Source organism: Coffea eugenioides, chromosome 9, assembly GCF_003713205.1.
Source record: "Coffea eugenioides isolate CCC68of chromosome 9, Ceug_1.0, whole genome shotgun sequence".
Classification (NCBI taxonomy): domain Eukaryota; kingdom Viridiplantae; phylum Streptophyta; class Magnoliopsida; order Gentianales; family Rubiaceae; genus Coffea; species Coffea eugenioides.
Genome location: NC_040043.1, coordinates 37614911 through 37640717, shown reverse-complemented (window position 1 = coordinate 37640717; position 25807 = coordinate 37614911). Strand labels below are relative to the sequence as shown.

At 36.6% G+C, this 25807-nt stretch overlaps 2 protein-coding genes and 1 non-coding gene across 5 annotated transcripts; all 3 read left to right on the top strand.

The window, feature by feature from the left end:
* The first annotated feature begins 9249 nt into the window (after nucleotides 1-9249).
* On the top strand, nucleotides 9250-17714 carry LOC113782759. Of its 3 annotated transcripts, none has more exons than XM_027328672.1 (10): nucleotides 9250-9607; nucleotides 10634-10677; nucleotides 11102-11204; nucleotides 11304-11430; nucleotides 11925-12583; nucleotides 12739-13024; nucleotides 13100-13379; nucleotides 15192-15353; nucleotides 16263-16721; nucleotides 16950-17714. In XM_027328672.1, the coding sequence occupies exons 1-10, from the start codon at nucleotides 9361-9363 to the stop codon at nucleotides 17232-17234; spliced, it is 2652 nt and encodes an 883-aa protein (XP_027184473.1). In that variant the 5' UTR covers nucleotides 9250-9360; the 3' UTR covers nucleotides 17235-17714. The 3 variants fall into 3 exon arrangements, with proteins under 3 accessions (XP_027184473.1, XP_027184474.1, XP_027184472.1); XM_027328673.1 differs by having other exon boundaries at nucleotides 11922-12583; nucleotides 16296-16721; XM_027328671.1 differs by having other exon boundaries at nucleotides 11922-12583.
* Nucleotides 17715-19536: 1822 nt separating this feature from the next.
* On the top strand, nucleotides 19537-22372 carry LOC113782508 (leucine-rich repeat extensin-like protein 3). The gene is made up of 2 exons (XM_027328399.1): nucleotides 19537-19890; nucleotides 21779-22372. Exons 1-2 carry the CDS (start codon nucleotides 19537-19539, stop codon nucleotides 22370-22372), a joined length of 948 nt encoding a protein of 315 aa, XP_027184200.1.
* On the top strand, nucleotides 20387-20459 carry TRNAR-UCU. Its single transcript has one exon. It is a non-coding gene; the product is annotated as a tRNA-Arg (tRNA).
* Nucleotides 22373-25807: the final 3435 nt, after the last annotated feature.

Sequence of the window (25807 nt, the reverse complement as noted above, 5' to 3'; positions counted from 1 at the left end):
GTGAAACACGACATGTAGACTCGCACTCCATTTGAGAAAATTAAAACTAGGATAGATCATTTGTTTGATTAGATAGGAGAAATATCCCTCGAATATGGGATATGGATGTGTATGGCTCTCTAACCTTAGCACGCTCGTATTCCCTCTATTAAAGGGAAAATTAAAGTCACAAATTTTAGCTCCCCGCACCCATTATGATGCATTCCTTTAGGTCATGTATATTTGTATATTTATTCTTTTCTTTTCTTTCCTTCAAGTCTCATATAATTTGCATATTCGTGATCTCTTCAAAGAGTCAACTTGGGCATCACAATTAATGTGATTTGCACCAATTAAATTTTGAATAGATAGTCCGACTCCCCAATATCCTCATAGATTTAGGTTTTGCATCTATATAGTGACATCCAAATGTGATAAATTATTATGTTAAAATAAGAAATTTTTTGACTAAATCACACAACTAACTCTAGGTTAGGTTGAAAGGGTACCTTGGATTTTATTCTTGCCTTCCCTTTCTTCAAACGTAACTCCCAAATACTTTTCTCTGATTTTCGAATACTTGGAGTTGTTTAAAAAGGATTTTTTCTACTTTTTCTTTAAAAATTCATTTTAGGTGATTTGGTACACCTTAACTCAATACCAAGTGGCGACTCCTATTTTTCTTAAAAAACTCTTTATAAACTTTTAATTTGGGCCAAAATCGTCGCACTTTCTTAGAGGTGGCAATGTGTCCTAAGTCCCAATGGGCTACCTATGTCGATGGGAATTTTGGACGGGATGGATATTGTAATTTGATATTGGGTTTAAAATGGAACAAATCCGAATTGTACCCATTAATTGATGGAAAATTTGTGAAATACTTGGGTACCCATTGAGCCCAAATATCTCGCCAAAAAATTTAATTTATTCAAAAATTATCTCTAACAATTTTTCTAGTTATACCAGCGAATATAATCTAGCAGTCTTCCTAGTCATTATCCACAAGAATTTCCAGCATTTCAGTCAGTTTAGACCTGCTATCCTTGGGCAATGATGAGAATAAATATTCAACACCCTAAGTGCTTTGGCCATCTTGATATCTTTTGGAATATGGCTATATATCTATCTTTTCCTTTATTTGTTAATCCAATTTTTGGTGGGAATCCTAAGTATAAGGCACTTGCATGTTTATTTTCTTGTTAGCTATTTCCTTTGCCTTTTTGTTTTCATGCTTTTGAGGAGAAAACTCAACTTCATATATGAATAAACCCAAATGTTCATTCTTTTGGTTTAATCCAGGGAGAAAATATGTTCATTCTTACCAAAATGTCATGTCTTTTTTAAGCAATTATTGATCATTCTAGACTGTAAATCAATGTTATTCAGGCTCAGTGGACTAATTTGGTTACCCAATGCTGCTACTTGCTAACTCAAAGATCATTTTTTATGGTAATATGATTTTGTTGGAAATTGCATTACCTTCCCCATTTGATGAAAAAATGAATTCATGAAAATATAAATTCACAATAAGACTAAAAGAAATTTAATAAATCAAAAATATTAAAGTTATATAAAAAATAAAAAAAAATTAAAGGAAAAAAAATATGTAAAAAATAGATTTGGGTATTGGACGGATCAATCTAAACCCATCCCAAAGTGATCCCGCCCAAATTAGTCCCAAAATACATATGGATAAGGTTGGGTCCAAATGCACATGACTCGGTTCCATCTCAAATCCAAGCAAATCCCGCCCATCCCGCCTATTTTGTCACCTCTACATTTTCTAGTCCCATTCTAGGACTATTTTCTTTATTTATTTTCTAAAAATCAAAAATCATTTTCAATCAAAATTAAATCAAAAATTATTTTTTATAAAACCCTTAATTATTTATTTTTCATTCAAAAATTGGGGCGCGACATATATCTAATCCAAATTTGACCCTAATTAAATTTGAATAAGAGTGTAAAGCCCAAATGCTAAGAATAACCTTGGGTATTATTGATTATTTTATATATTCTTATTTTTTTCTTCATATGTAAATATATAACTGCTATGTCATTTTTACATATTTTTTTGTAGTAGTTAGGAGTATTATAAGATATTAACATTTTTTTTGTTTGCATTTTCAGATGCCAATATTTGCAATCATTGTGATCAATTTTCAGTTTTATATGGTTTTCATATTATGGGAGGTAAAGTTAAATATATTGTAAAAATATTAAATCAAATTTATGGTTTTCATATTATGGCAGGTTATGGTTTTCTTTTTTTCCTTTCTTTTGCTTCAAATTTTATCTTTTCAATTTTAATTTGAAAGTACAAATATAAGTATATTTTAAAACTGTAAAACCAAATTGCGAGTTATAGAAAATTTTTTGCTTCAAATTTTAACTATTTAATTTGGAGATTGAATATGGATTCAACTACAATATTTCTCCTTTAAAATTTGAAATCATCCAGTTCATAATTAATATGAAAAGTATATTTGGTGTTTTATCTTTTGCATTGAATTTTCATTTTTATATTTTACTAGCCTGATTTACTTTATAATAGTATAACATTGATAATATGTTATGTTTTGAGTGAATAAGGAAGAAATTAGGGCTCTTGGACCAATAGAGATGGGAAATACCGGTCGCTAGGGTTGGAGCTGAACCAAGTAGCTCGGCTCGAACTCGCGAGCTACTTGGTCAACAGCTCGAGCTCGAGCTTGGTTGACCAAGCTCGATCTCGGGCTCGAGCTGCTCGTTAGAGCTATCGAGTCGAGCTCGATCTTGGAAATATAGTACTCGAGAGTTCGACGAGCTCTATCGAGTTTTTTATAATATATATTTTAATTTTTATTATTGTGAAATCAATAATATCCTTTATTTAAAATTATATATAAAATATTAATTTTTATTACTTGAGCTTGAATAGGCTTGATTGAGCTCGAATAAGCTCGATTGAGCTTGATTTGAATTAATTACATTTAATTAAACTCGAGTTCGAGTTCCATAAATTGATGTCGAGCTCGAGCTCGAGCTCGAATTTTAAAAGTTTGATGAGCTCGAGCTTAGTTATTTTGCCTTAAGTAGTGCACTACTCGAGCTCGACTCGACTCGACAGCACCCCTACCGGTCGCAAACTATTTAAAAAAGAAAATCCCTGCACACACATATGACATATTATATGCACATGTATATATGTTATTCTCATAAGCATATAAGAGAAAATAACAGAGTTTTGATAGTATAATATATCTCCAATAAAAAATTGTGATATTACTTTATTCTGGTTGGTTGGGTAGAAGAAAAAATTAGGAGTAATGGAAAGGGAAATGGAGGAGGCTGGGCATGAGGAATAGAGGTTAGGGGGACTATCCAAGGGTTTAAGAGAATGGTGAGGGGAATGAGATAGGAAATTGGGTAGCAGGAATAGGAAGTTAGAGGGTAGTTAGAGGCAAGGGAAAGGGAATTGTGAGGAGTTAAAGAGTGGTGAGAAAAGTCGAAAAGAAAGGTGAACTATTATAAGATTGGACAATGATGAACAAAATGGGCTTTTGTGATAAATGGGTTAACTGGATCATGAATTGTATAACTAATGTATCATACTCCTTCAGCATAAATGGTGAACCAAGAGAGCTTATCCAGCTAGGGAGAGAGTTAAGGCAGGGTGATCCCTTGTCACCCTACTTGTTCCTAATCTATTCAGAAGGATTTTCCAATCTTCTCAAAAGAGCAGAGGAAAACAAAAAGATGAAGGGAATGAAAATCAGTAGAAATGGACCTTCATTAACCCGTCTTTTCTTTGCAGATGACTCGCTAATATTGTGCAATGTTGAACAGAAAGATGCAAGAAAACTGAAATAAGTGTTGAAGAAATATGAGCTAGCATCTGGCCATTAATCAATATGGAGAAGTCTTTAGTTTTCTTCAGGAAAAACACCAACCAAGGGAAAAGCAAGCAATCTATGAAGAATTAGGGGAGATCCAAGCAGTCCATCAAGGCAAGTACCTTGGACTACCCATGATAATCACCAGAATCAAATAGCAGATGTGAGGACCCGAAATTTTTTTTTATTTTTTTAATATATTTTCTTTACTTTATTTTATTGCCTTAATTTCCTAGATATTTTTATAAGTAAGTCAAGATTTTTTTTAATCATTTTCTCCTATAAGTTAGTACATGTTAAGTTCGTAGCGCATTATAGAAGTGGAACCCGCTAGTGTGTTGCGTAATAAATTTAGTGAATAAAAATGGATAGTTTACTAAAGGATTTATGTGATTAGCAGTGGTAAGAGCGGATTGGAGGAAAACAACATGGATTAGTGAGATAAGACAAAGGAAAGACAAAGTGATAAGTTTCAAACTTAAGAGAGATACTTGTCGGTCATCTAAGCAAGCTTTGACCAAGATTAGTCTTGGTCTTTATCTTGGAAAAATTGACTAAATTTCCTTCACTTTCTTCTTCATCTTGGCCGAAACTTTGAGAGGGAAAAGAGAGAAAGAAAACTTCATTTTAAACCTTGAAACCTTGCTTGAATCCTTGGAATTTCATCCTAAGCTTGTAATTCCATCCATAGAAAGTGATATCAAGGTAGGAAGAAAGGCTTTTGTGGAGAGATTGTGGAGGAGAAGCTTTTGGTTGCATTTCTTCATAGGGTTTGGAGGTAACTATGTCTTTTATCACCTAGAACTTATGGTCTTGATTGTGGTGGATTGGCCATGAAGTTACACCTTAAGTTTGAAGGAAACTTAGAGGAAGACACGGGGAAATGCTGTCCGATTGGGAATCATCTTGGTTTCCTTTCATTGTGGAGTGAATTTGTAGCCAATTTGTCTAAGATACTTGGTAAACCTTTAAACTTTACTTATGTGTTGAATTTTAGATGAAATGGAGGGGTTTCGTTGGTGATTTTCTCTAAATTATAGGGCTGTGATTTTTCCTTGTCGACCATTTTACTTTGTTTTTTTCTCAACTTTGTCATGATGAGTTTGGCTAAATCTTGTTTCAAATTCTTATTAAGATTCTTAGGGGTTGAAGTTGAGTAAGAATCATAAGGTTTGGAAGGTGAAAATCTCATGTTGTGCTTATTTCTTTTCGAAAATGCTAATTGGGTGGCAGCTTAGTTACCTTGGTGTTTTAGCCTTGAAATCCTTTCGTTCGACGGTTTTTTGGACTCAATCTTGCCTATATCACTTGCTAAAATCTTGAACTATGATAGTGTGTTGAATTGGAACGAATCTAAGAACTTTAAAAGGTGAATTACCTTGTTTTTTTAACTATTTTGCTGCTGGAAATTTTCAGCCATGAAATGGAATGAGGAACTCCTTGGTTACTCATGTCTCTTGGGTCCAAATGCTCTCTTTTCACTCCAAAACCATATTTGAATCTTTGCCCTAGTAGCTACTTGGATTTTTCTTGGTTCACCTAAGTTTTGGATGGTTGAACCATAATATTTTTATCTTGGTTGTTCTTAGGATTTGTTGGTGATCAAGGGTATAACTCGGGGACGAACTTTTGACGTTGCTTTGCTTGAACAACTGGTGAATGTACCACTCGCATGACTTGTTGCTTAAGCGATCTACTTGTGATTGAAATTTATGATTTGAATGACTGTGGTTTTAGTTTATCCTAGATTGGACGGGTGTATACTTTATCACACTCGAATTCACTTGATTGTTTGATTAGCCTACTGTTTATTTAAAAATCCTTTAGTTGTGCATAAATTGATGTCGTTTAGAGCTTAACATCCGATGACCTTACTATGAACTTGAGCTCAAATCTCACTGGTTAGTTAATCGAATTGAGCCAACAAGGGTTTGGTCGAGGTCGATTGATGGGCCATGGGGAAAAATTGTCACTGAATCTCTAAGTACTGGATTTTTCTGATATTTGGTATACTCGAGTATTACCACCACTGTTTCTACTTGGTGTTCGGGCCCGGTAAAGAGTATATTCGGTGGATGAAAATTGGTGTAAAATGGGGATCTATGGACATAAATTTTGCTTCTTAAAACATTGACAGAGTGTCAATGGGTTGGATCAAGCTACTGCGACTAGGAATGTGGCTCCTGAGAGCCAAATGTATCCTTTTTCCTTATTAACTGTGGCATTTGTTTAATTCTCTAAATGTTATTTATACATGATTTTGTCTTTACGCTTTGTTGCTGACCACATGTTTCTATGGTGTCTTATTGGACGAAAACTCATCCTATTATCCTTGTTTTCGTTACAGAGGATGAAGGAGTGGGCTGGTGATTTTGGGGAAAAGTGAGCTAGCACTAGACTTTAAGTATTTTGTTTTAAATTCCTTTGTATTAGTAAACCCTATATGTATTCATATAGGATTGAAAATTTTGGTTTGTACTTTAAGTTTGAATTGTTAGTGACTCTATTGTATATAGTACATGATTTTGGATGATTTGAAGTTATGTGTGCATTGTAGTGCCTAATTGCGAAATTTGGATTAGTTAGTCCTGGCGAGAGTTTGGCAAACAATCCGCTAACTCTCGGGGTACACCCTAGGGAAAGGTGGGACTGTCACAGCAGATTTTTGAATTCATAAAAGACAAGGTCAAAAAAAAAAGTGGAGCATTGGAAAACTAAACTACTTAGTCAAGCAGGGAAGGAAACACTACTCAAGGCAGTGACAATGGCTATCCCAACTTATGTCATGTCATGCTACAAACTCCCTTAGAAGCTATGCAAGGAAATAGACTCCATGATGGCTAGCTATTGGTGGGGACAAAATGAAAAGAAGGACAAGTAGCATTGGATTGCATGGGAGAAATTCACTAGGGATAAAGAAGATGGAGGAATGGGATTCAAGGATCTGCATCTGTTCAAATTCAACAAAGCCCCGCTTGCAAAGCATATATGGTGGATAATGACAAATCCCAACCTACTGGTAAGCAAAATATTGAAAAGTAAATACTTCAAGAAGGGATCAATATTATCTAACAAGATACCAAAGAATGCCTCTTGGATATGGCAAAGCCTAATGAGCGCAGGAGAGGTTATTGAAGAAGGATGCAGAAAAAGAATAGAGAATGGGAACTAACATTTGGAAAGATGGATCACCAGCAATAATAATGGGAGGATAAGCACACACAAACTAGAATGGAGTAAATTGGAAAAAGTTTCAGGCCTCATCATAAATTACAAATGGAATAGGGACTTGATATTCAAGATTTTCAGCCAAAAAGATGCAAACCACATTTTGAACACTCCAATAAGCTTGGCTGACAGAGAAGTCAACATAATGTGGAGACATTGCAAAAATGGTTAATACACAGTTTCATCTGGTTATAAGGTTTTACAATAAAAAAACAGGAAGAAGAATGAAAGAAGAAGTACAAAAGAGGGATGCAACTACCAACAAACAAACAAAAAATTGTGAAAAGCATTGTGGAAACTACCCATCAAACAAAAATTGAAGATTTTTGTTTGGAAATGCATCAACAATGGGATGCCAGTGAAAAATAAGATCTTCCAAAGAACTCGAAAAGGTGATCAAATATGCTATGGGTGTGGTGAGAATGTAGAGACCATTGAGCATGTGTTGTTGCAATGCAAGAAAGCAAGAGACACCTGGAAATGTGCACTAGTAAACTGGGAAGGCTTGGAAGACCGGATTGGATGCTTCAAACAATGGTGGAATACCATGATGCAAGCAAGGAATAGGCATGGGATTAAGGATCATATATCTCTAACGGTATATGTACTTTGGCAAATTTGGAAAGCTAGAATACAGAGAATCAAGATAGACTCAATCGAGAAGCATAGCAGAAACAATGAGACTCCAAGCCAATAATCAAATGGTACAAATCGACCCTAAAACAGTGATACTGAAGCTGGCAATCCAAAACCAAAATGAATCAAATTTTGTTGGCATTGGAATTGCAGCTTCGAATACACTGGAATAGTGCCTGGCAGCATGGAGTCTAAAGGAAAGGCAAGCAAGCTGCAGGACATTGCTGAAGCTATCAGACTAATGTTTGATCAAAGTAGCAACCAAAGGATGGAGGAAAATCAAGATACTTTTCAATAATAGAAAGCTACTGTTTCAAATTCAAGCTAGGAAATTAGTGGATAATGAGAAAGCAACTATAATGGAGGACATACAAAAAATGGTCTCCTGGTTTCAAATGTGTTCTTTTGATAGGTTAGATCAGGGAACTGATAGCTTATGTCATAGCTTGAGCAAAATTGCTCTACTAAAATTTTGTGACATGGAGTGTTCCTATACTACTCTAGTGTGCTGAGTTGCACTTTTTGTAAAGCTTAGGGCTTTTGCTCCTACATTGTACAATTTTCCTTAAAGATACAAAATCTCCTATCATTTCGAAAAAAAAAACTATAAGGTTGGACAGAGAGAGAAGAGACAAAAGAAGAGAATTGTGAGAATATGACAAAAAGGATGGTACTGTGGTAAGAGGTGTGAAGATCATAGAAGGCAGCCGATGCCCAACAAGTAGAGGTACAAAGGGATGGAAAGGGTGATGCATCTTACAAAGATTTTTTTCAATCTAAATTAAAGTTTATGAAGAACACTATTCTATAAACACTCAACAATTTTAGGGTTACAAAATGGGAGAAAAAATCTGTCTGAAATCGAGGTAGTTATAATTTATCTATGTTGTATTATAAATTTTGATATATAACATGATACATTGATAAATAGGTTTACAATTGCTCTATCATATAAATCATTATAAATTAAATTATTTTGAATTGAATATTACCCATGCATATCATGGATTAAAATTCTAGTATATCACACTTTCGATAGAAGTTGTCATAAAAAGGAAAAGAAGTTCCTTTTTTAGTATTTTATCACCATTATAATTCTAAAAGTATTTCCTAATTCCCACCTTCCATTACTCTTGCCCTACCCCATTCCCTCTGCCTTTTTCTTTCCAAATATACAAACACAATGTAGTAACCCATACCATACCATATATGAGCTATATTCATCAATCTCTGTAAATACTTAATCCAAACATGATATTTCCATCTCTCCAAAGAAAAATAAAAAAGGAAACCATTTTAATAAACACACACACACATTTCCATAAAACTACAGATACTAAAAAATAATTACCGATGGCTTCAGAGGGTTTTGGTTTCGGAAGCGCCTCTTTCGTAATAGCACTAATAATTAATTAATATAAATAAACACAAAAGTACTGAATAATTAGTGTCTGGATTAGCAGGAGTATATAATTTCTTTTAAGCGTTCCGCGGCCGATTCTTTCACCCCCTTTACTCATTTCTTATTTCTTATACATTATCAGCAAAAGCAAAGCAGGCAGCCTAGCGAGAGACGGCGACGCCGACGGGGAAGTTGAGGGTTTAACTTTGCGATAGATCTGAGGGGACTGACCGGAGAGACATGGGGAGCGGCAGAGGAGGAAGCGGCGCCACCACCGCCACCACCGCCACCAGCACCAAAACTAACAACGGTAATAAGAGTGTTAACAATGGTGGTGCGGGAGGGTTGCAGTCGATTCCGTCGGGGTCTCGGAAAATAGTGCAGAGTTTAAAGGAGATTGTTAACTGCCCTGAAGCTGAGATCTACGCTATGCTTAAAGAATGTAATATGGACCCTAATGAAGCCGTTAACAAACTCCTCTCTCAAGGTCTTGCTTCTTTCTTTTTGTTTTCTGATTTTGTGTCTTTATTTTTTCTAGTTGACTGTAACCCTAGAAAGACTTTTTCTTTTCTTTTTCTTTTGTTTTCACCTTAACGTTTTCTTGTTGTCTATCTTGATTTTCTTTGTTGTGCAGTTGTGCTGTTGTGCACCTGTGATAAATGGTTTTTGGGCTTTTGAAATTTTGTTTTTTGTTCTTGGTCATGAAGTTAGAGGCTTTAAATAAGTAATTCTTCTGTTTGTGACAGAACAAAGATGCCTTTGCTTTGTTTTCTTGGAAATCTGGGATTAGGGTTTGTATTCTGGGGGTTTTATGGGTAAGATTTGACTATTTTGGGTGGAAAGAATAAATTTTGATTATGTTTCTCTTGTCTTTTTGTGCCATTCTTGAATTTCTTGCTTGTCTGTGTGGTTGTATTAGTGAACAAGCTGATAGGATTTTGTAATTTTTCGCGCCAAGTTGGAATATCTGTTTTCTGAGCTAAGTATTTGGTGCAAGTTCTGATTTTTATGGTGGTACGTACATGCAAAAAACATATTACGTTTTTCTTTTATGTTCTTATGTGCACATGCATGTGCATGTGTGGATAAATGTGCTTTTGTGCACCTTACATTTATGCGTCCCAGTTGAGGTTCATGGGAAATTACAGATGTCCACTTTTGGTCATGTTAGGGAACGGAATCTGCATTTTTGTACTTCTGGAAAAGAACCTTCCTTTTCAATTAGAATGAGAAGCAAAGGGTCTTTAAATTCAATGTGCCTTCACAAGATGGGTCAAATTCTGGTATACGTAAATATATGTTCTTGAGAGTTGTCAGTCGTGTCATTTAGCAATATGAAATTTATGTCCTAAATTCTGTGTTGTGTCTGTTGTTTTCATTTTAATGCTTTGGTATTGTTGCTGCTGGTTTGATTTAAATTGTAGATTCTTATTTTAATATCTTTTTGCACAATAATCTTTGGCTGCAAAATAAATTTACTTATTTGTTGTTTTGACTTGTTGTATAATCATAGATCCTTTCCACGAGGTCAAGAGCAAAAGAGAGAAGAAGAAAGAGGTGCATATTTACTGTATTAGTACTTATATAGTTTCTATTATCAATATCATGCTGCATAGTGAAGTCCAGTGAAGTCCCCATTCCTTGGTAATAAAAATTCAAAGATCTATGTACTTTATTATCCTGCTGCGTATGAAAGATGAAGCTTTGATCACCTCCATTCATCTTTTGAAGACAAGGAAAATGTTATTTAGTTGACGATCTTCAACTTCCAGTATAGAACTCATTGTGTGGTCGGAACACCAATATACTTTTGACCCAAGAGTGTCTACCCTTGTGCAGGCGCAATATGCTTTATGCACCTTTATTGTTTCTTTTCCAACTGTAATACTTTAGTTCTAAGGTTAATATAATGTTAACCTCTGCTTTTCTTTTAATCCACTGCTACCTAGCTTTTTGAAAATTTTCATCCATCTTACTATAGGGTAAGGATACGTCTGAATCTAGGCCACGAGGTACAAGTAGCACTTCAAACCGTGGCAGGATTGGTACAGACCGATATCCCAGCCGTGGTGGGAGTTCTGCTGGTGTGTGCATTTGGAATTAAATGCATATTTGGATTCTTAAATTGAAATTTAGCATGTGATGTTGTTAACATGTATTAAAGAGACCATCCTTTTTGGCAGAATCTGGTGCTTTGCATGGTAGACCTGCACACAAGAAGGAAAATGGTCCTAATGCTTACGCAAGTTCTTTATCTTCAACATCTGCAGTGGCAGGAAATAGCACAAGTAGGCGGCCTACGTCCTATAGGTTGGTCCTCGGTTGTGTTGCTTTAGTCTTTCTGAATAATGGGTTTGAATTGTAGCAAACTGCCGTTAGCCGATCTATGGATCCTTACCCTGCTTATGTATGTGCTGTAGTTTTGAGAAAAACAGGCCTAGAATCATGAATTAGTTTACTTACTCTTTCTGTACATACTTATAATGGGAAGCATTACTGGAATTTGCTTTGTCCTTGTCATTTGGACTTTGTAAATCATTGCTTCCTATATACATTTACGAGACAGTTTTAATTGATCTTGATCTGCAGCTGTTTACATCCGTTCATTTATCCAAGAAACTCAAGCTATTAGAACAAACTTTTATGGCCATAAATAGGAGCTTTATGGATCATGGAAGTTCTTCAAAGTTATATAAAAGCATTAGATGGGAAAATTTAACTTTTATTCTGCTGTTTAGACTGACTTGTTCCCCCCACACCCCCAACCTCTTCTTTGGCTGCTGTCTTCTGTGACTACATAGCAGTGATGCTGCTGCTGCTGCTGCTGCTGCCAGTGCCACTGCCACTGAAGTTAAAGGGCCAGCCTTAGGTATGCTTGATAGTGCCTCATTAGTCTCACAACCATCTGGATATCAACCTACCTGGGTGGGAGCTCCTGGTCAAATATCAATGGCAGACATTGTGAAGATGGGTAAGCCACAGAGCAAAGCATCAAGTACATCTCATAATGTTAATCACCAGCATATTCAGGGGTCATCATCCACTGCATATCAAAATTTGCGGTTCCCTGAAGATCATGCTTCCAAAGTTCCAGTGGAACACCTTGAGCCAGATGTTTCTTCTGCTCAGCATGCTTCCATGGATGATGAGTGGCCTTCAATTGAGCAGCCAGTACCTACTAGTCTGCCATCTGTTTCTAAGCCTCTTGTAGATCATGAGCTGCATCCAGATTCTTCCAACTTACCCTTTGATACGATCAATATAGACTCGGGAGCAGATGAGGTTCAGGCAATTGAGGATGGCAGTGTTGAAGATCATGAAGCAAACCATGTTGGGCTTCCTACCATCTCCAGTAGAAAGCTCCAGGAGGATAATTCTGGGAGTGCATCTCTTTTTGATAATGATTTGTACAGAAACAGGGGTTCCTATCAACCTCAAAATCACACTTATGATCTTCAGGGAGGTGGGTTTTGGGTTCTCTTTTAGGAAACAACAGTTTTATTTTATTCTTTTGCTTCTGAAAGTTTTGTATTGTTCTTTCGATTGAACTCTAGATCTTCAGAGCAATTGGTTTTTTTTTTAGTATCACTTCAATGACTTCATATTGTACTGTTGCAGTTGAGGATGGTGGTATGTCAGTGTCCTCGGTGACGGCTAACTTGCAGGAATTAAGTTTGCAAAAGGAGGACCGAGAGTTGACAGTTGAGAGAGATGGCCCTTCTGTGGTAATTCCTGATCACCTCCAAGTTCAGTCTGCAGATTGCTCGCACTTGAGCTTTGGGAGCTTCGGATCTGGCATCGGTGCTTCTTTTTCTGGGCCTTCGGCATCGATACCTGTGAAAACTAATTTGGAAGAGGCTCCTACAGAGGCAGATGGTTCATCTGTTGGGCACACAGAAACTAGGTATACCATCCTAATTTTTTGAATTACTTTTATAAGAAAATTTGTTTTTTTCATTTTCATGATAATTCTCTGCAGAAACTCTGAGTATTATGGTGATGAGTCGCTGAGAAATGCCTCAGATGGTAATTTGTTCCATAGAACTGGTGCAAGTACTGGGAGTTATGATTCATCTTCTGCTTCACAACCTGAACCGTTAAAAGTTGAAAGTCTTGATGTTGAGCGTGGAAATCAGTATGCCTTCCCTTCATCTACACCTGGCTATAGTTTTGAAAATCCCCAACAGTTGAACATTGGATTCAGTGAATCTCAGACAAGCTCCCAGATGCAAAATCTTTCTCCCTTTGCAAATGTGATGGTAAAAATATTACTATGTTCTTCAGTCAAGTACTATCATTGTTGCTTGGATGCCAATGTAGAGGCCGTTTCTTAGGAATTATGGTTTGAGGATGTCATGCCTGATTCCTGAAGAATAAAGTTTTGATAACTCTAAGCTACAAGAGCTCTATGAACAATCATAAGAGGGGACTTTTGCGAAATGTTATCCCCCATAACATCCCCCCCCCCCCCCCGGCGGAGGGAGTTGGAGCTCATAATTTATTCTTAGAATGAAATACTGTATATGTTTGAGCTAGTGACAGAATTTTTATTAATATTGTAATTCATGTATAAAAGTCAAATCAATCTTTCATTTGAAGATAGGAATATGACATAAATTTACTGTGTGCACTGGAGAAACAGTAGGGAAATCTTCTTTTTTGAGAGCATGGAGACAAATCAACCCCATAGGTACAGTGAAGAATAGAAGACATTAGGATGACGGGGTGGTAAAGCTGAAAAGATACATGAATGGAAAATGCTAATGCTAGTTATCAAGCTAGTCACAGAAATATTCTAATGTCATCTGAACCTAAAATCTTCAACTTTTTGCTCTTTGGTGGTTCAGTTTATGTTGTCATCTCTGCGATGCCATCATTATCTTGGGAAACAGAGAATTAAAAGTTATCAAAACTCGGATCTTGTCAAGTTGGACATTACAAAATTACTAGGATGAGGATACGGCGGCAATTAGGTAATGAATAATGTTGCCATATGAGGGAGATGTGCTTATGAAGTTGAGCTTTTCTCACACTTAGATGCTGAATCTTAGTAAATAAGAAACTTATACATTCTGTAAGTCAACCTTTTTGCAGTTAGATGCAGTGGTTTACTGGTTTTGTTTGAAACTTGTATGAGTCTCCTGTTTCGATCCAGCCATATGATTTGATTGGTTGCATTTGTAATGCATAATAATTATAGAGAAAACTAAAACGTTTTACACTGTAATATCACCTTATATTGTAATATTGCCTTTCCTCATATTGAATATCTGGCTTTGAGTGCTTGGATGTTCTGAAATCGAATTGGATATTCAAGTTTTTTGCAGTCTCTTGTTCTTTCTTTGGTAGGATATATGCTGCATTTAGAAAATGTTTTGGAGCCTTCACTTTCAGTTAATTTTTTTGATATTTTTCCAATGAATGAATTTGGCTTGTGTTTAACTTGAGGATTGCATAATTGGACGTGTTTTGGTCTTAGTAAATATATGTTGCGCCTATTAGAACTAATGACAGATGTGGAAGTTGGAATATGGTTTGCGAGATGAAAACTTGGCTGTAATTGGATGGTGAATTTTGTGACATTATTATCATCATAGTCCAAGAGTATATTATGAACCTTTATTTAGTTACCCAGGGGGATTCTCAATAAACTTCTGCCCTTTTTTATTCATCTGATTTGGTGCAGAAATAATTTTGTTGTATCACTGCACGGCTAATAGCTTTTTTCTCCATACCAGTAAAATGACAATGTTATAAAGTTGTGTTTGTTATGTTTACAACGGGCTCCTTGTATCTGGATTGGGAGCTTTATTAATGCTTATTCTAAGTTGCAAACCATCACTGAAATTTCCTTGTTGAGATGTTATTCAATAGATGCAAAAAGCTTTTGTGGAAAGGAATATTATGTTCATTTTATCTTGTTATCTATGCTTGTGTGATTATGTGACTGTTAAAAGTCTGCTGCTTTTGCATCTGACATGTTTTCTTCCGTTTTATTTTTGAGTTGGTGCATTTTTGAAGTAAATAATAGTTCTTGCCGTGGTTTGTGAGTACCTGTACCTTTGTTACAGCCATCATATACGAATTCGTTGCCAAACACGCTTCTGGCAGCAAGTGTTCCTTCAGGTAGAGAATCTGATCTTCCATACCCATTTCCTGTGACACAATCGATGGGTACAAAGTATGGAAATTCAGTATCTTCCATTGGTGGTCCGTCCATATCCATGGCTGAGGTTAGTCACTAGCAAAAGGTTGCTTGTATTTCATTGCTTTAAGCTTTATTTAATTCATGATGGTGATTTGCCTTTCTAATTTATATTTGTGCAAAATTGGTTTTCTTTTTGGCCCCCTAATTTGAAATGGAGAAGTGAGCACTTTTCCTTTATATGGTCGCCTTTTTTGGGAAAACAATAACAAGGTTGAAACTTTGTTGATACTGTGGAATTCTAGATTCTTGTCCATTTTGTGGGTTGATTGGCTTTAAAAATCACTTTGTTCAAGTTTCATGTCTGTAAATTACAATTTCTTTATTGTTTGTTCATCCTATTGCTGATTTCTCACCTCTTACCTAATTTCCTGCTCAGTCTAATCGACAGCTGTCCTTTGGACTTAATCAACTTTGTCCATACATTTTCCGAAACATCTACTCTTTAAATTTATAATGATAATGATAACTCAACCTTCTGTTGGATTTTACATGATAACTCAACCTTCTGTTGGATTTTATGTGATAACTCAGCCTTCCAATTGTTGCTACGATTTTCTCACTCTTGCTCTTAGTTTCTTTGGGGTGCTTTTCCTTTTTGACTTGGTTCTGGTGAGGTTGACAGAATATAGCAGTAGCATGTTGTTAGCCCTTCCAAAAAAGTAATCAAGGCCATTTGATGTTTGGAAAAAACAATTACTGAGACTCCATTAGGACTTAAGTGGAGAATTATATCAAAATTTATTGTCATTATCTATTTGAATAAGTGATAGTAATGCTTATGTTTATGTTTGAATTTTTTTGCTCACAATGCTACTTGAAAAGGCTGGGTATATTATTATGAAATCTAGATCTTGCAAATATTAGATTATTCACAGTTTGTTTCCTTATGCTAGTATCCTTTCTATATTATTATTTATGTTGAATCTGCTTACAGGCAGTAAAGAATGTTGGTTTTTCATCAACGCAGCTGACACCGCAAACAATATCTGGAACTAGTGTTGCTACAGGACCTGCTCTTCCTCAACACCTTGCTGCACATCCATATTCCCAGCCTACTCTTCCATTGGGACCCTTTGCCAACATGATTGGCTACCCATTCTTGCCTCAGAGCTATGCATACATGCCTTCTTTCCAACAAGCATTTGCTGGCAACAGCACATACCATCAGTCTCTAGCAGCAGTACTTCCTCAGTATAAGAACAGTGTCTCTGTCAGCAGTTTGCCTCAATCAGCTGCTGTTGCTTCTGGCTATGGTGCCTTTGGGAGTTCAACAACTGTTCCTGGAAACTTCACAATGAATCAGCCTGCTGCCCCTTCTGGCACAAATTTAGGCTATGATGATGTTTTGAGTGCTCAGTACAAGGATAGTAATCATTTAATCTCTCTTCAGCAGGTATGCCTTTTTTTTTTGTAACTGTATTTTCCATGTGTTTGAGCATCCTGGATGGTATAGCATTTTTGTTAAAATGGAGAAGTAATTTTCTGCATGTAAGCTCATGCAACTATGTGATTTCATGAGGCTACTGAGAATTAATTCTTTTTGTTTGTCTTGTAGTCTTTCTGTTTGGTACCGTATTTTACTCTCTGAGACTCATATCTAGCATTATTTGTCATTCTTCAGAGTGACAGCTCAGGTATGTGGCTGCATGGACCTGGTTCTAGAACAATGTCCGCTGTTCCTGCTAGCACATATTACAGTTTTCAGGGACAAAATCAACAACCAGGTGGATTTAGGCAAGGTCAGCAGCCATCACAGAATTATGGATCTCTTGGATACCCCAACTTTTACCATTCTCAGACTGGGATGTCACTAGACCATCAACAACAAAATCCTAGAGATGGTTCCCTTGGCGGCTCCCAAGGCCAACCTAAGCAGTCCCAACAGATATGGCAAAACAGTTACTGATCTGCTTACCTCATGGTTTGTCAGGGTCTCATAACGAGTGTGAAAATGGTCTTTCTAGTGGTCATGCAGATGAATGAATTCAGATCATGATATCCCCTGAAACAGGACATGAATGGCAGCTGCTCCATGCCCTTGAGGTTGTATTTTACATATCTATCATCAGCCAATGTAACGTAGGAAAACATGCTAATTTGGTGTTAGTGGACCCCTGTCATCCACGTCGCCTGCTTATGTGATCTTTTTTCTTCTTCTTTTTTTTTTTTTTTTTTCCTTATCGTAATTTTATCCCTCGCTATGAGCAGAATATGGTTTCTGTTTGCTCGAGTGACTTTTGGTGTTAATGATAGCCTGATTGCCTAACCGTTTTAACCCATGTACTAGCTACTAATTGAACTTAATATCAAGCCTTCCTTTCTATTGGAAGGCTGTAATGCTCTTGTAGATGGTGTGGTTTATAGTTTGCCTGTGATTTTCAATTGATGCTTCGGCCTCCATGGTATCTTTTCCAGATATTGGCCTCTATGGATAGTTGATACGGAAGCTCTCTGCCTGAGAATGGCTTTCATCTGTCTTTTGACTGTTATTAAATTCGTGTTACTACAGCTTTTAGCAGATTGCCTCGGTATGTTTAAATTCCAGCTCCAGCAATAACCAGAATAACTGGAATTGATTCTTCTAGGAACCATTGAGTTATGTCAAAAACTTGAATTTGTTAACGGTAAACACTTTATGTCAAGTTGAAGCGTCATAGGTAACCAAAAACCTAACAAAGATAATATGCACACGCAACTACGTGGTGGCCGGACTTGGAAGATCAATAGCAAGATTTGGTACAGTTGAGCACGGATGTTCACATTATATGTGATTCTTGATTTTAGAAAAGATGGCGTTTGTTCAGACATAAAATCATAGGGAAAATCGCCAATTTAGTCCCTAAACATTTTCACTAACGCCAAGTTGGTCTCTTAAAGTTTTTTACTATGAAATTAGTCCTCAAAGTAAAATATATACGCCAATTAAGGACCTACGTCGTAGCGCCGCCGCAAACTTGTCTCTTATTGAAGTAGACGGCGGTCCATTCAGGGGCTTTTTGGACACTTCATGCCGTGAATTCTTAGAAGCTTGAGAAGAAGCCATGGGAAGTCATATGAGTAAGAAGCCTGGTGAAATTGCGAAATTTGGGCTTGAGAAGCCCCGTGAAATTTGGGCAACTGGATATTCAAGAGGAATTGGAGTTGTTTTCAGAAGAATTCTTTGGACTGGGATTTGAGTTTCCTTAGAAATCTGATTTTTCTGTCTGATCCTGAAGCTTTGGAGGTTAGTGATGGTATTGGAAATTTGATTTTCGTGGATTTTCTTGTATGAATCTTTGGCAATTTAAGCTTGTCTTTTTTGGCTGAATTTTGTTCGACAGGGGAGATAGCAGGAATTTTTAAGTCGGAAGATCAGTTTCTGGGTTGGTGAAGATTGGATTTGGAATTCTTTTTTTTTTGTTTAATATGGTAAATCACAGATCACCATAGATTCATAAATCTAGGTATAATCAAAGGCGTATTTACATCTCCAAGTTCTTAACAAACAAAGAAATCAGAAGATCAACATTTGATAATCACAGCCGATGACGATGACGATGATATTTATGATCTTTAGTCTTCGTTCTTAATAGGATCTTCATAATTGGGATCATTTACGTCGACAACTTCTTTGTGGATCCGTCCTAGCTCAGCATCGGAGTAACCATCACCAGACCACGTGAACTTGCCGCCATGGCCACCTTTCTTCGGCGATCCATTCATGCTTGTACCCGATTTCCTGTCTCTCCTGATCTCCTGACCGTTGCCGGCCTTCGCATTTGTCTTGGAGCTTTTGCCGGAATTTCTCATCTGTCTCTCTCCGCCCGTGGGTCTTCTGTAGGTACTCTATCAATTGAAGCGAGTGGATTTGGAATTCAGACAGAGGATTAAAGCTCTGATTTACTTGAAACAGTTCCTAATTCTGAGGACTAAAGACGATCAGAACCATTGTTGATTCTCGGTTGTTGATATGAGTTTTCAGATGGAAGCCTTTTTTTTTCTTTTGGGATTTTTCCCCGCCTTTTATGTTTACAATCCAATTGAATTACTCAGAGATTTGTTCCAATGAACTTACCCTGTTATGAAAGGTAAAAAAATCTTCTTCATATGCTGTTTCTCCCAGAAAAATTTCAGTTTCTATTTTTGCAAGAGAAACAACTGGATTAGAAGCTTAGTCTTTCAAATTTGGTGACTAATCTAGTTGCCCAGTTGCCCAAAAATTAGAAGCCATGGCCTTTAATCCAGTTGTCAAGCCTGGTGAAATTTCCCATGCCCAAATTCTGATGCTTGAGAAGCAGCAAATGCGAAAGACTAAGCTTGATAAAAAGCTTAAGTACATGATGTACATCCATGCTTGGAGAAAATTGTCGAGCATTATCTTTGTTGCCGCATTTGCTGCTGTTCTTATATGTTCACTCATGGCTGCTGCTATGGCTACTCCTCCTGTTGCGGCCGCCCTTGCTGCTGCTACTTCCATCCCTCTGGGATCAATGGGGAAGTGGATTGATTCTCTTCTGCATAGCTATGAAAATGCTGTCAAAGGACAGAAGGAGATCATGAGCTCAATTCAAGATAGAAAATTGGTTTGCGTCCAACATATGCCAAAATTAGGAAAGCTTCTGAGAGAGTGCATGAAATGCCCAAAAAGCCCCTGAATGGACCGCCGTCTACTTCAATAAGAGACAAGTTTGCGGCGGCGCTGCGACGTAGGTCCTTAATTGGCGTATATATTTTACTTTGAGGACTAATTTCATAGTAAAAAACTTTAAGGGACCAAATTGGCGATTTTTCCAAAATCATAAATTCAGATACAGATCTTGAATTTAGCAAAGGTTAGAATGATCATTCGGTCATAGAAAAATGATCGATTCTAAAATAGCCACTTTGGTTGGTAACTTGGGGCAACAATCTCTGCTCATAAAGTGTTCCAACACCACTTTATACTGTGTTTCGTGCAATGATGCATCTCATAGATGATTTCAAATAGTTGGATTATTATATCTAGTCCTGTCAGGTTGCCAGGCACCCAGACGGCTGTTGTAGTTGAGGAATGATATTTCAGCAAGTCATTGATAGATGGCGCCCATGGCCTAATGGATAAGGCGCCTGACTTCTAATCAGGCGATTGTGGGTCCGAGTCCCACTGGGCGTGTGCGGTTTTTTTGTTTCCAAAATTATGAACGGAATTATTGAATTGACTAGTTTTGCATTGGTTTTTCTTTCGCGAAATTATTACACTCTAATATTAGCGAAGTCAACTTTAATTTGACCTGTTTGGGTTACTTACAAGAATATTGACCTTTTATTCGTAATTACAAAAAATAGAGATTTTTATATAGAGGTCGATTTTAAATATTCAGAATCAAAACTCAGGAAACACATACGAAACAAAAGGCGCATTGCATTGTTTCAAAATTTCAGTGACTCAAAAATAAAATTACATATCACTCTTTTAAGCACATGACGAAAGAGAATGCTAAAACATATTAAGACTTGTTGAAACACACAAACACATATACACACACTCTTTTAAACGAATACATTTGTAAGTCTCCTCTGAAATTTTTTTTTGTTTTTGGATGCTTGTTAAAGTCAAGCGAAGAAGTATTTGATAAATGCAGTTGACGACCTTTTCCTAAAAGTCAACTTTCGAATTGAAGTCTTAAAAGTTGGACTTTCACACTTTTGGAAGTCTAACAAAACAAAATAATTTTATTGGCACAAATAACTCACAATAAATAGTGGATTCATGCATTGGAAAAAGTATGGATACCTGCATTAGAAAATGTTTTAATGAATTTGTCTTAAAATTTGGAATTCACAAAATGCCCACAATTTTGTTTAACAAATAAAACATCAATTGACAATGATAATAAGATTTTTGAAATTCTTCTATTATAAAAATATTATCCATGTTAAATTCTTGTAAAACATTAGACCTCATACGGCTAATTTCTCAAAATAATCCCAAAAAAATAAATTTGTCTCAAAAGTTAAGATATTTGAGATGTTCTTCTAATATTAATATTGCTGAAATATTCAAATGCGGTGACCATTTTGTTTTTTATTTTTTTTCAATTGTCAAACTTGGTGTCTAACACAAATTTTTTTTTATAGAATGTTTGTTGCCGTACAATGGTGTGTGGTAACAGACTCAAATTTTTTAAAAATTTTTAACTTGTCTATTGCCGCATAAGCATATGCAACGACAGGCACAATGGGCCTGTTTGGAACCTGAGTTTTTTGGGAGTTTGTCTAAAACTTTACTGTAGTGCACTGTAGAAGTTTTTGAAAAAATTTTGTAAAAGTTTTTGTAAGGTGAAAAACTTTTTTGTAGAAGTTTTTGTAAGGTGAAAATTTTTTTTTTCCTTTTCTTTTTTTTTCCTTTCTTTTTCTCTTTCTCCTTCTTTTTCTTTTTTTTTTCTTTCCTTTTTCTTTTCTTTCCTATCTTCTTCTTCTTCATCCCAATAGCAACGCAGACGCAGCAACAACCCAGACGCAGCAACAATGCAGCAACGCAGCCTCCCATCAGCCCAGCAGCCTGCTCCACCCCCAACTCCGCCACCGGCCCCACCTCCAGCACCTCCGCCAAAGCCTCCTCCAGCCCCTCCTCCCACGCCTCCACCTGCTCCACCTCTGGCACCACCACCAATGCCTCCACCAGCCCCTCCTCCTACTCTCCCGCCTGCTCCACCTCCAACTCAACCATCAGCCCCACCTCCTGCACCACCACCTACTCCTCCACCAGCACCTCCTCCAACGCCACCACCAGCACCACCACCACTATCTGCACCTCCTCCAACTCCAACACCACCATCGGCTCCTTCACCAGCACCTCCTCCAATGCCACCTCCCGCCACCCCTCTCCTTCCTTTCCCCTTCTCCTCCCCCTTGCCCTTCCCCTCCCTCTTCCCTCGCCCGGCAGTCAAGGCGCACCTCCTCCACAAGCCAGTCAAAATTTTTTTTTTTTGCAATTTTCAGCCTTCCCCTCTCCTCCCCCTTCCTGCAATCTGGTGCGTGGAAAAATCCCCCTCCCCGGCACTGTCTAGGGCACCGCTTCTGTGAGCTCGAAAACGACGAACAGTCCAAGTGTACAGGCACCGCTTCTGTCTGGCAAAGTGTTTTGGAGTTTCAAAACAAGATGCAGCAAAACGACGTCGTTTTGCTAAAAGTTTAACAAGGGACGCGTGAGTTTTTTGGAAGTTTTTTGGGTTCCGTAACAAAAGTTGTATAAAAACTAGTAGCAAACAAACTTGCTCAAAAACTTGGATTCCAAACACCCCCATGTTTTGTAAAAAACTTTAGTAAACACAATTTTGAAAAATGATAATTTAACACATATTTTAAACAATGTCATCGCAAAATTATTGAAACATAATTTTTGTTGAAACATTAATTTTAAGCAAAATTGTTGAAACATAATCTTTTGTAAAGAATATGTGTTTATCATTGCATAAGCTTGTGTGGCGACAGAAGCACTTTTTTAAACATAGTTTTTTAAAATTTTTTTAGAATGACTATATGTGCACAATTTCTTATCTAAAATTGTACAGATTAATTAAAATCTAGTTAATTAGTTAATGTCCACATAATATTATAGAATAATATCGCAAAATTGTCTTAAGTGTTGTGAGATTTGAAGTGATGAATTTTAACAAAAAATTATGTAAGTTTCACATGGAAAAAAAAACTACTAGGCCATGAAATTCATTCATCAACGTGCCTCTTAACTCTATTGCATGGAGTGGTAGAGTAGTCACATTTCTAATGTGCTCTCTTGTGTGGTAGATTTTATAGAAACTACAGTCACTCAGGTATGGGAAGAGAAACTACCAGGGAAGAGTCTTCACCTGTCATGTAGCCAAGCATGGGTATGGGAGTAGTTCTAGTAATAAAGTCATAATTGAATGTAGGAATACATGGAGGTGTGCAGAAAGTTTCAATAGGGGGAGTTGGGATATAGACGAGGGGGTTGTTTCCGTTATGCGTCGAAGTCTGAATATGCTAACTGACGAGTACATCATCTTCACTAGGGGTGCAAACGAGCCGAACTCAAGTCGAGATTTGGCTAATCGAGCCGAGCTCGAGTTAATTTTGTGAAGCTCGAATTCGAGCTCGAGCTCGACGAGCTCAAAATATCAAGCTCGAGCTCGAGTCAAATTCGAGTCGAGCTCGAGCTTTAAAAATAAAAAAAATATTATTATTATTTTATTTTTTAAAAATAAAAAATAATTTTTTTTTAAAAAAAAGAATAAAACAATAATTTTTTTAACAAATAATAAAATATTAGGGATATATATGTAATTTTACTATTAAAATAAAAAATAAAAAATAAAATATATATATATAATTAAGCTCGCGAGCCAACGAACTTAATGTTTTTGAGCTCGAGCTCGAGATCGACTTAATTAGCTCGAGCTCGACTCGAGCTCGTATTCGAGCCGCTCGATTCGCGAAACACCCCTAATCCTCACGTGGATAGTGTTCCCAAACGACAATCGTGCTTGGATTTGCCGTAACTAATTCCTGCATATATATTGGGAGTTGAGCTATGGAGGCCAATTGCTATACATGATATCAATGACGTGTCGCGGGCATACTAAGCCTTTTTGTAGGACATATCGGTGTAAAACTCACGCTTAATTGCCATCTGAATTTCTTTGATCAAGAAAAATGGACTGTTGTCGATATGGTTTATAATGTAAATGGCAATGATGCTGGAACTCAGCTGACTGTGGTCGTTGTAGTTGGAGACACGAACAAAGCTATGCTCCCTCACAAGAGTTACTACAATCTTCTACATGTTGTGGTATACCACAAAGTTGCTCTCAACTGTCAATTACAGGGTGGCGAGGCGTTGCGGGACTTGCAACAAACAAACCAGGTATATGGTTGCTTTCCCTCACTTTATATTCCATGTTGTACTTGATTGATCAAAACTTAATGACTCGTTGCACATACTTCATTATTTCAAACACCATACCCAATTGGTGTGTTCATCCCACACATTTAACTTCTCCACATTTCGTCTGTACGTGGGGTCAAAATCCATCACGGCATCGACACCTTCACTTTATTAGAGATATAGTTCAAAATGAAGTGGCAGGATGCACTAGGACATGCCTCGTCAACTGGATTCGCATCTGCTCGATTGGAACCATCATACTTGAAGACATCTGCACTAGAGTCATCCTCCTCCGATTTAGGTTCGGAGTCAAGTTCGACGTCTATGCCCTCACTTTCGAGTATGGTGGTTGGAGGACTCATTACAAGCATCTCCATTTTAGGAAAGTCGGCCGTAGAACTGGAGCCCATCTCTCAAACACTTCGTGCCCCGTGCATGCTTCCAGCTTCCCTTGGATCAAATTCCCACGCATGCCCATCTCTCCACATAGATCTCACATGCCATTTCAAGTGATAATGATTTCGTGTGGTACAGCATGTCAATGCCATAGTTAGACTTTAATTGCAACTCAGCAAAAGCAGCTATACCTATGGAATTCCTGAACCACAGATGCAACTTGAAAGCATCCCGATCTAGGCCCATGTAAGTGTATAATCTATCGACCAACTCATCATAACCTATTCGTTCTTTCATTAATATAGTTTTGTTGCACTACGGAGGATTGTATGGAAATGATCCACTGGTTGATACTATTTTTCCTTCGCAATAAAACTGAACTACAAACGCGATGTCTGCTGACATTTTCCTTCTAATGTAACAATTATTTTTCGGTACATCTTTTAACATTTGTAATTGTACGAAATAAATAACTATTCACAGGATAATGTTAAATTGTTTTCATTCTTCAACAAGTTGTTGACACATTTAATTTCAATATATTGATACGTCCCTTCTAAAACTATAGTGTTCTCCTCTATAGCAATGTACAACCATTATACAGATATATCAATAGGATCACAATTACCAAATCACGATTTATAAATAATTTATACTAGGGCATGTTATTATTCCTATAATAACATAATCAAGATTATCCACAAAACTAAAAATTATTTATTAATGTATCCACAAACTAAAAATTCATGTCAGTGTCATAATCATTTATCCACAAAATATCATAATAAACATGTTTAGAAATTATTTATTCACAAAACTAACATAATAATCATGTTTACAAATTCGACATAAGCATGATTATCCACAAAACTAAAAATTATTTATTAACTTAGCCACAAACTAAAAATTCATGTAAGTGACACAATCATTTATCCACAAAACTAATATAATTATCATGTTTACAAATTCACGTAAGTAGCATAATCATGATTATCTACAAAATTAAAATTTATTTATTATTTTGATAGGCAAGGATATACATATTAGTGTAACTGAAATAAATACTTACTTTTAAAGCTGTAAATATGCTACTCCAGGCAAGAAACTTTGAAAATGCGCTGACTAACTATGGAAAGTGAAAGACTGACTGACTGTGATGAAATATTTAATAATATTGTTATACTTAATTTATTAGATAA

Excerpts from the sequence above, each read along its gene's own strand:
- LOC113782759 (XM_027328671.1), top strand. The coding sequence starts at position 9,361 with ATGGGGAGCGGCAGAGGAGGAAGCGGCGCCACCACCGCCACCACCGCC. Across the intron at positions 11,205-11,303 it reads CCGTGGTGGGAGTTCTGCTG|AATCTGGTGCTTTGCATGGT; the intron begins GTGTGTGCATTT and ends CCTTTTTGGCAG. Across the intron at positions 13,380-15,191 it reads CTCCCTTTGCAAATGTGATG|CCATCATATACGAATTCGTT; the intron begins GTAAAAATATTA and ends CCTTTGTTACAG.
- LOC113782508 (XM_027328399.1), top strand. The coding sequence starts at position 19,537 with ATGGCCTTTAATCCAGTTGTCAAGCCTGGTGAAATTTCCCATGCCCAA. Across the intron at positions 19,891-21,778 it reads CAATTCAAGATAGAAAATTG|CAACGCAGACGCAGCAACAA; the intron begins GTTTGCGTCCAA and ends TCATCCCAATAG.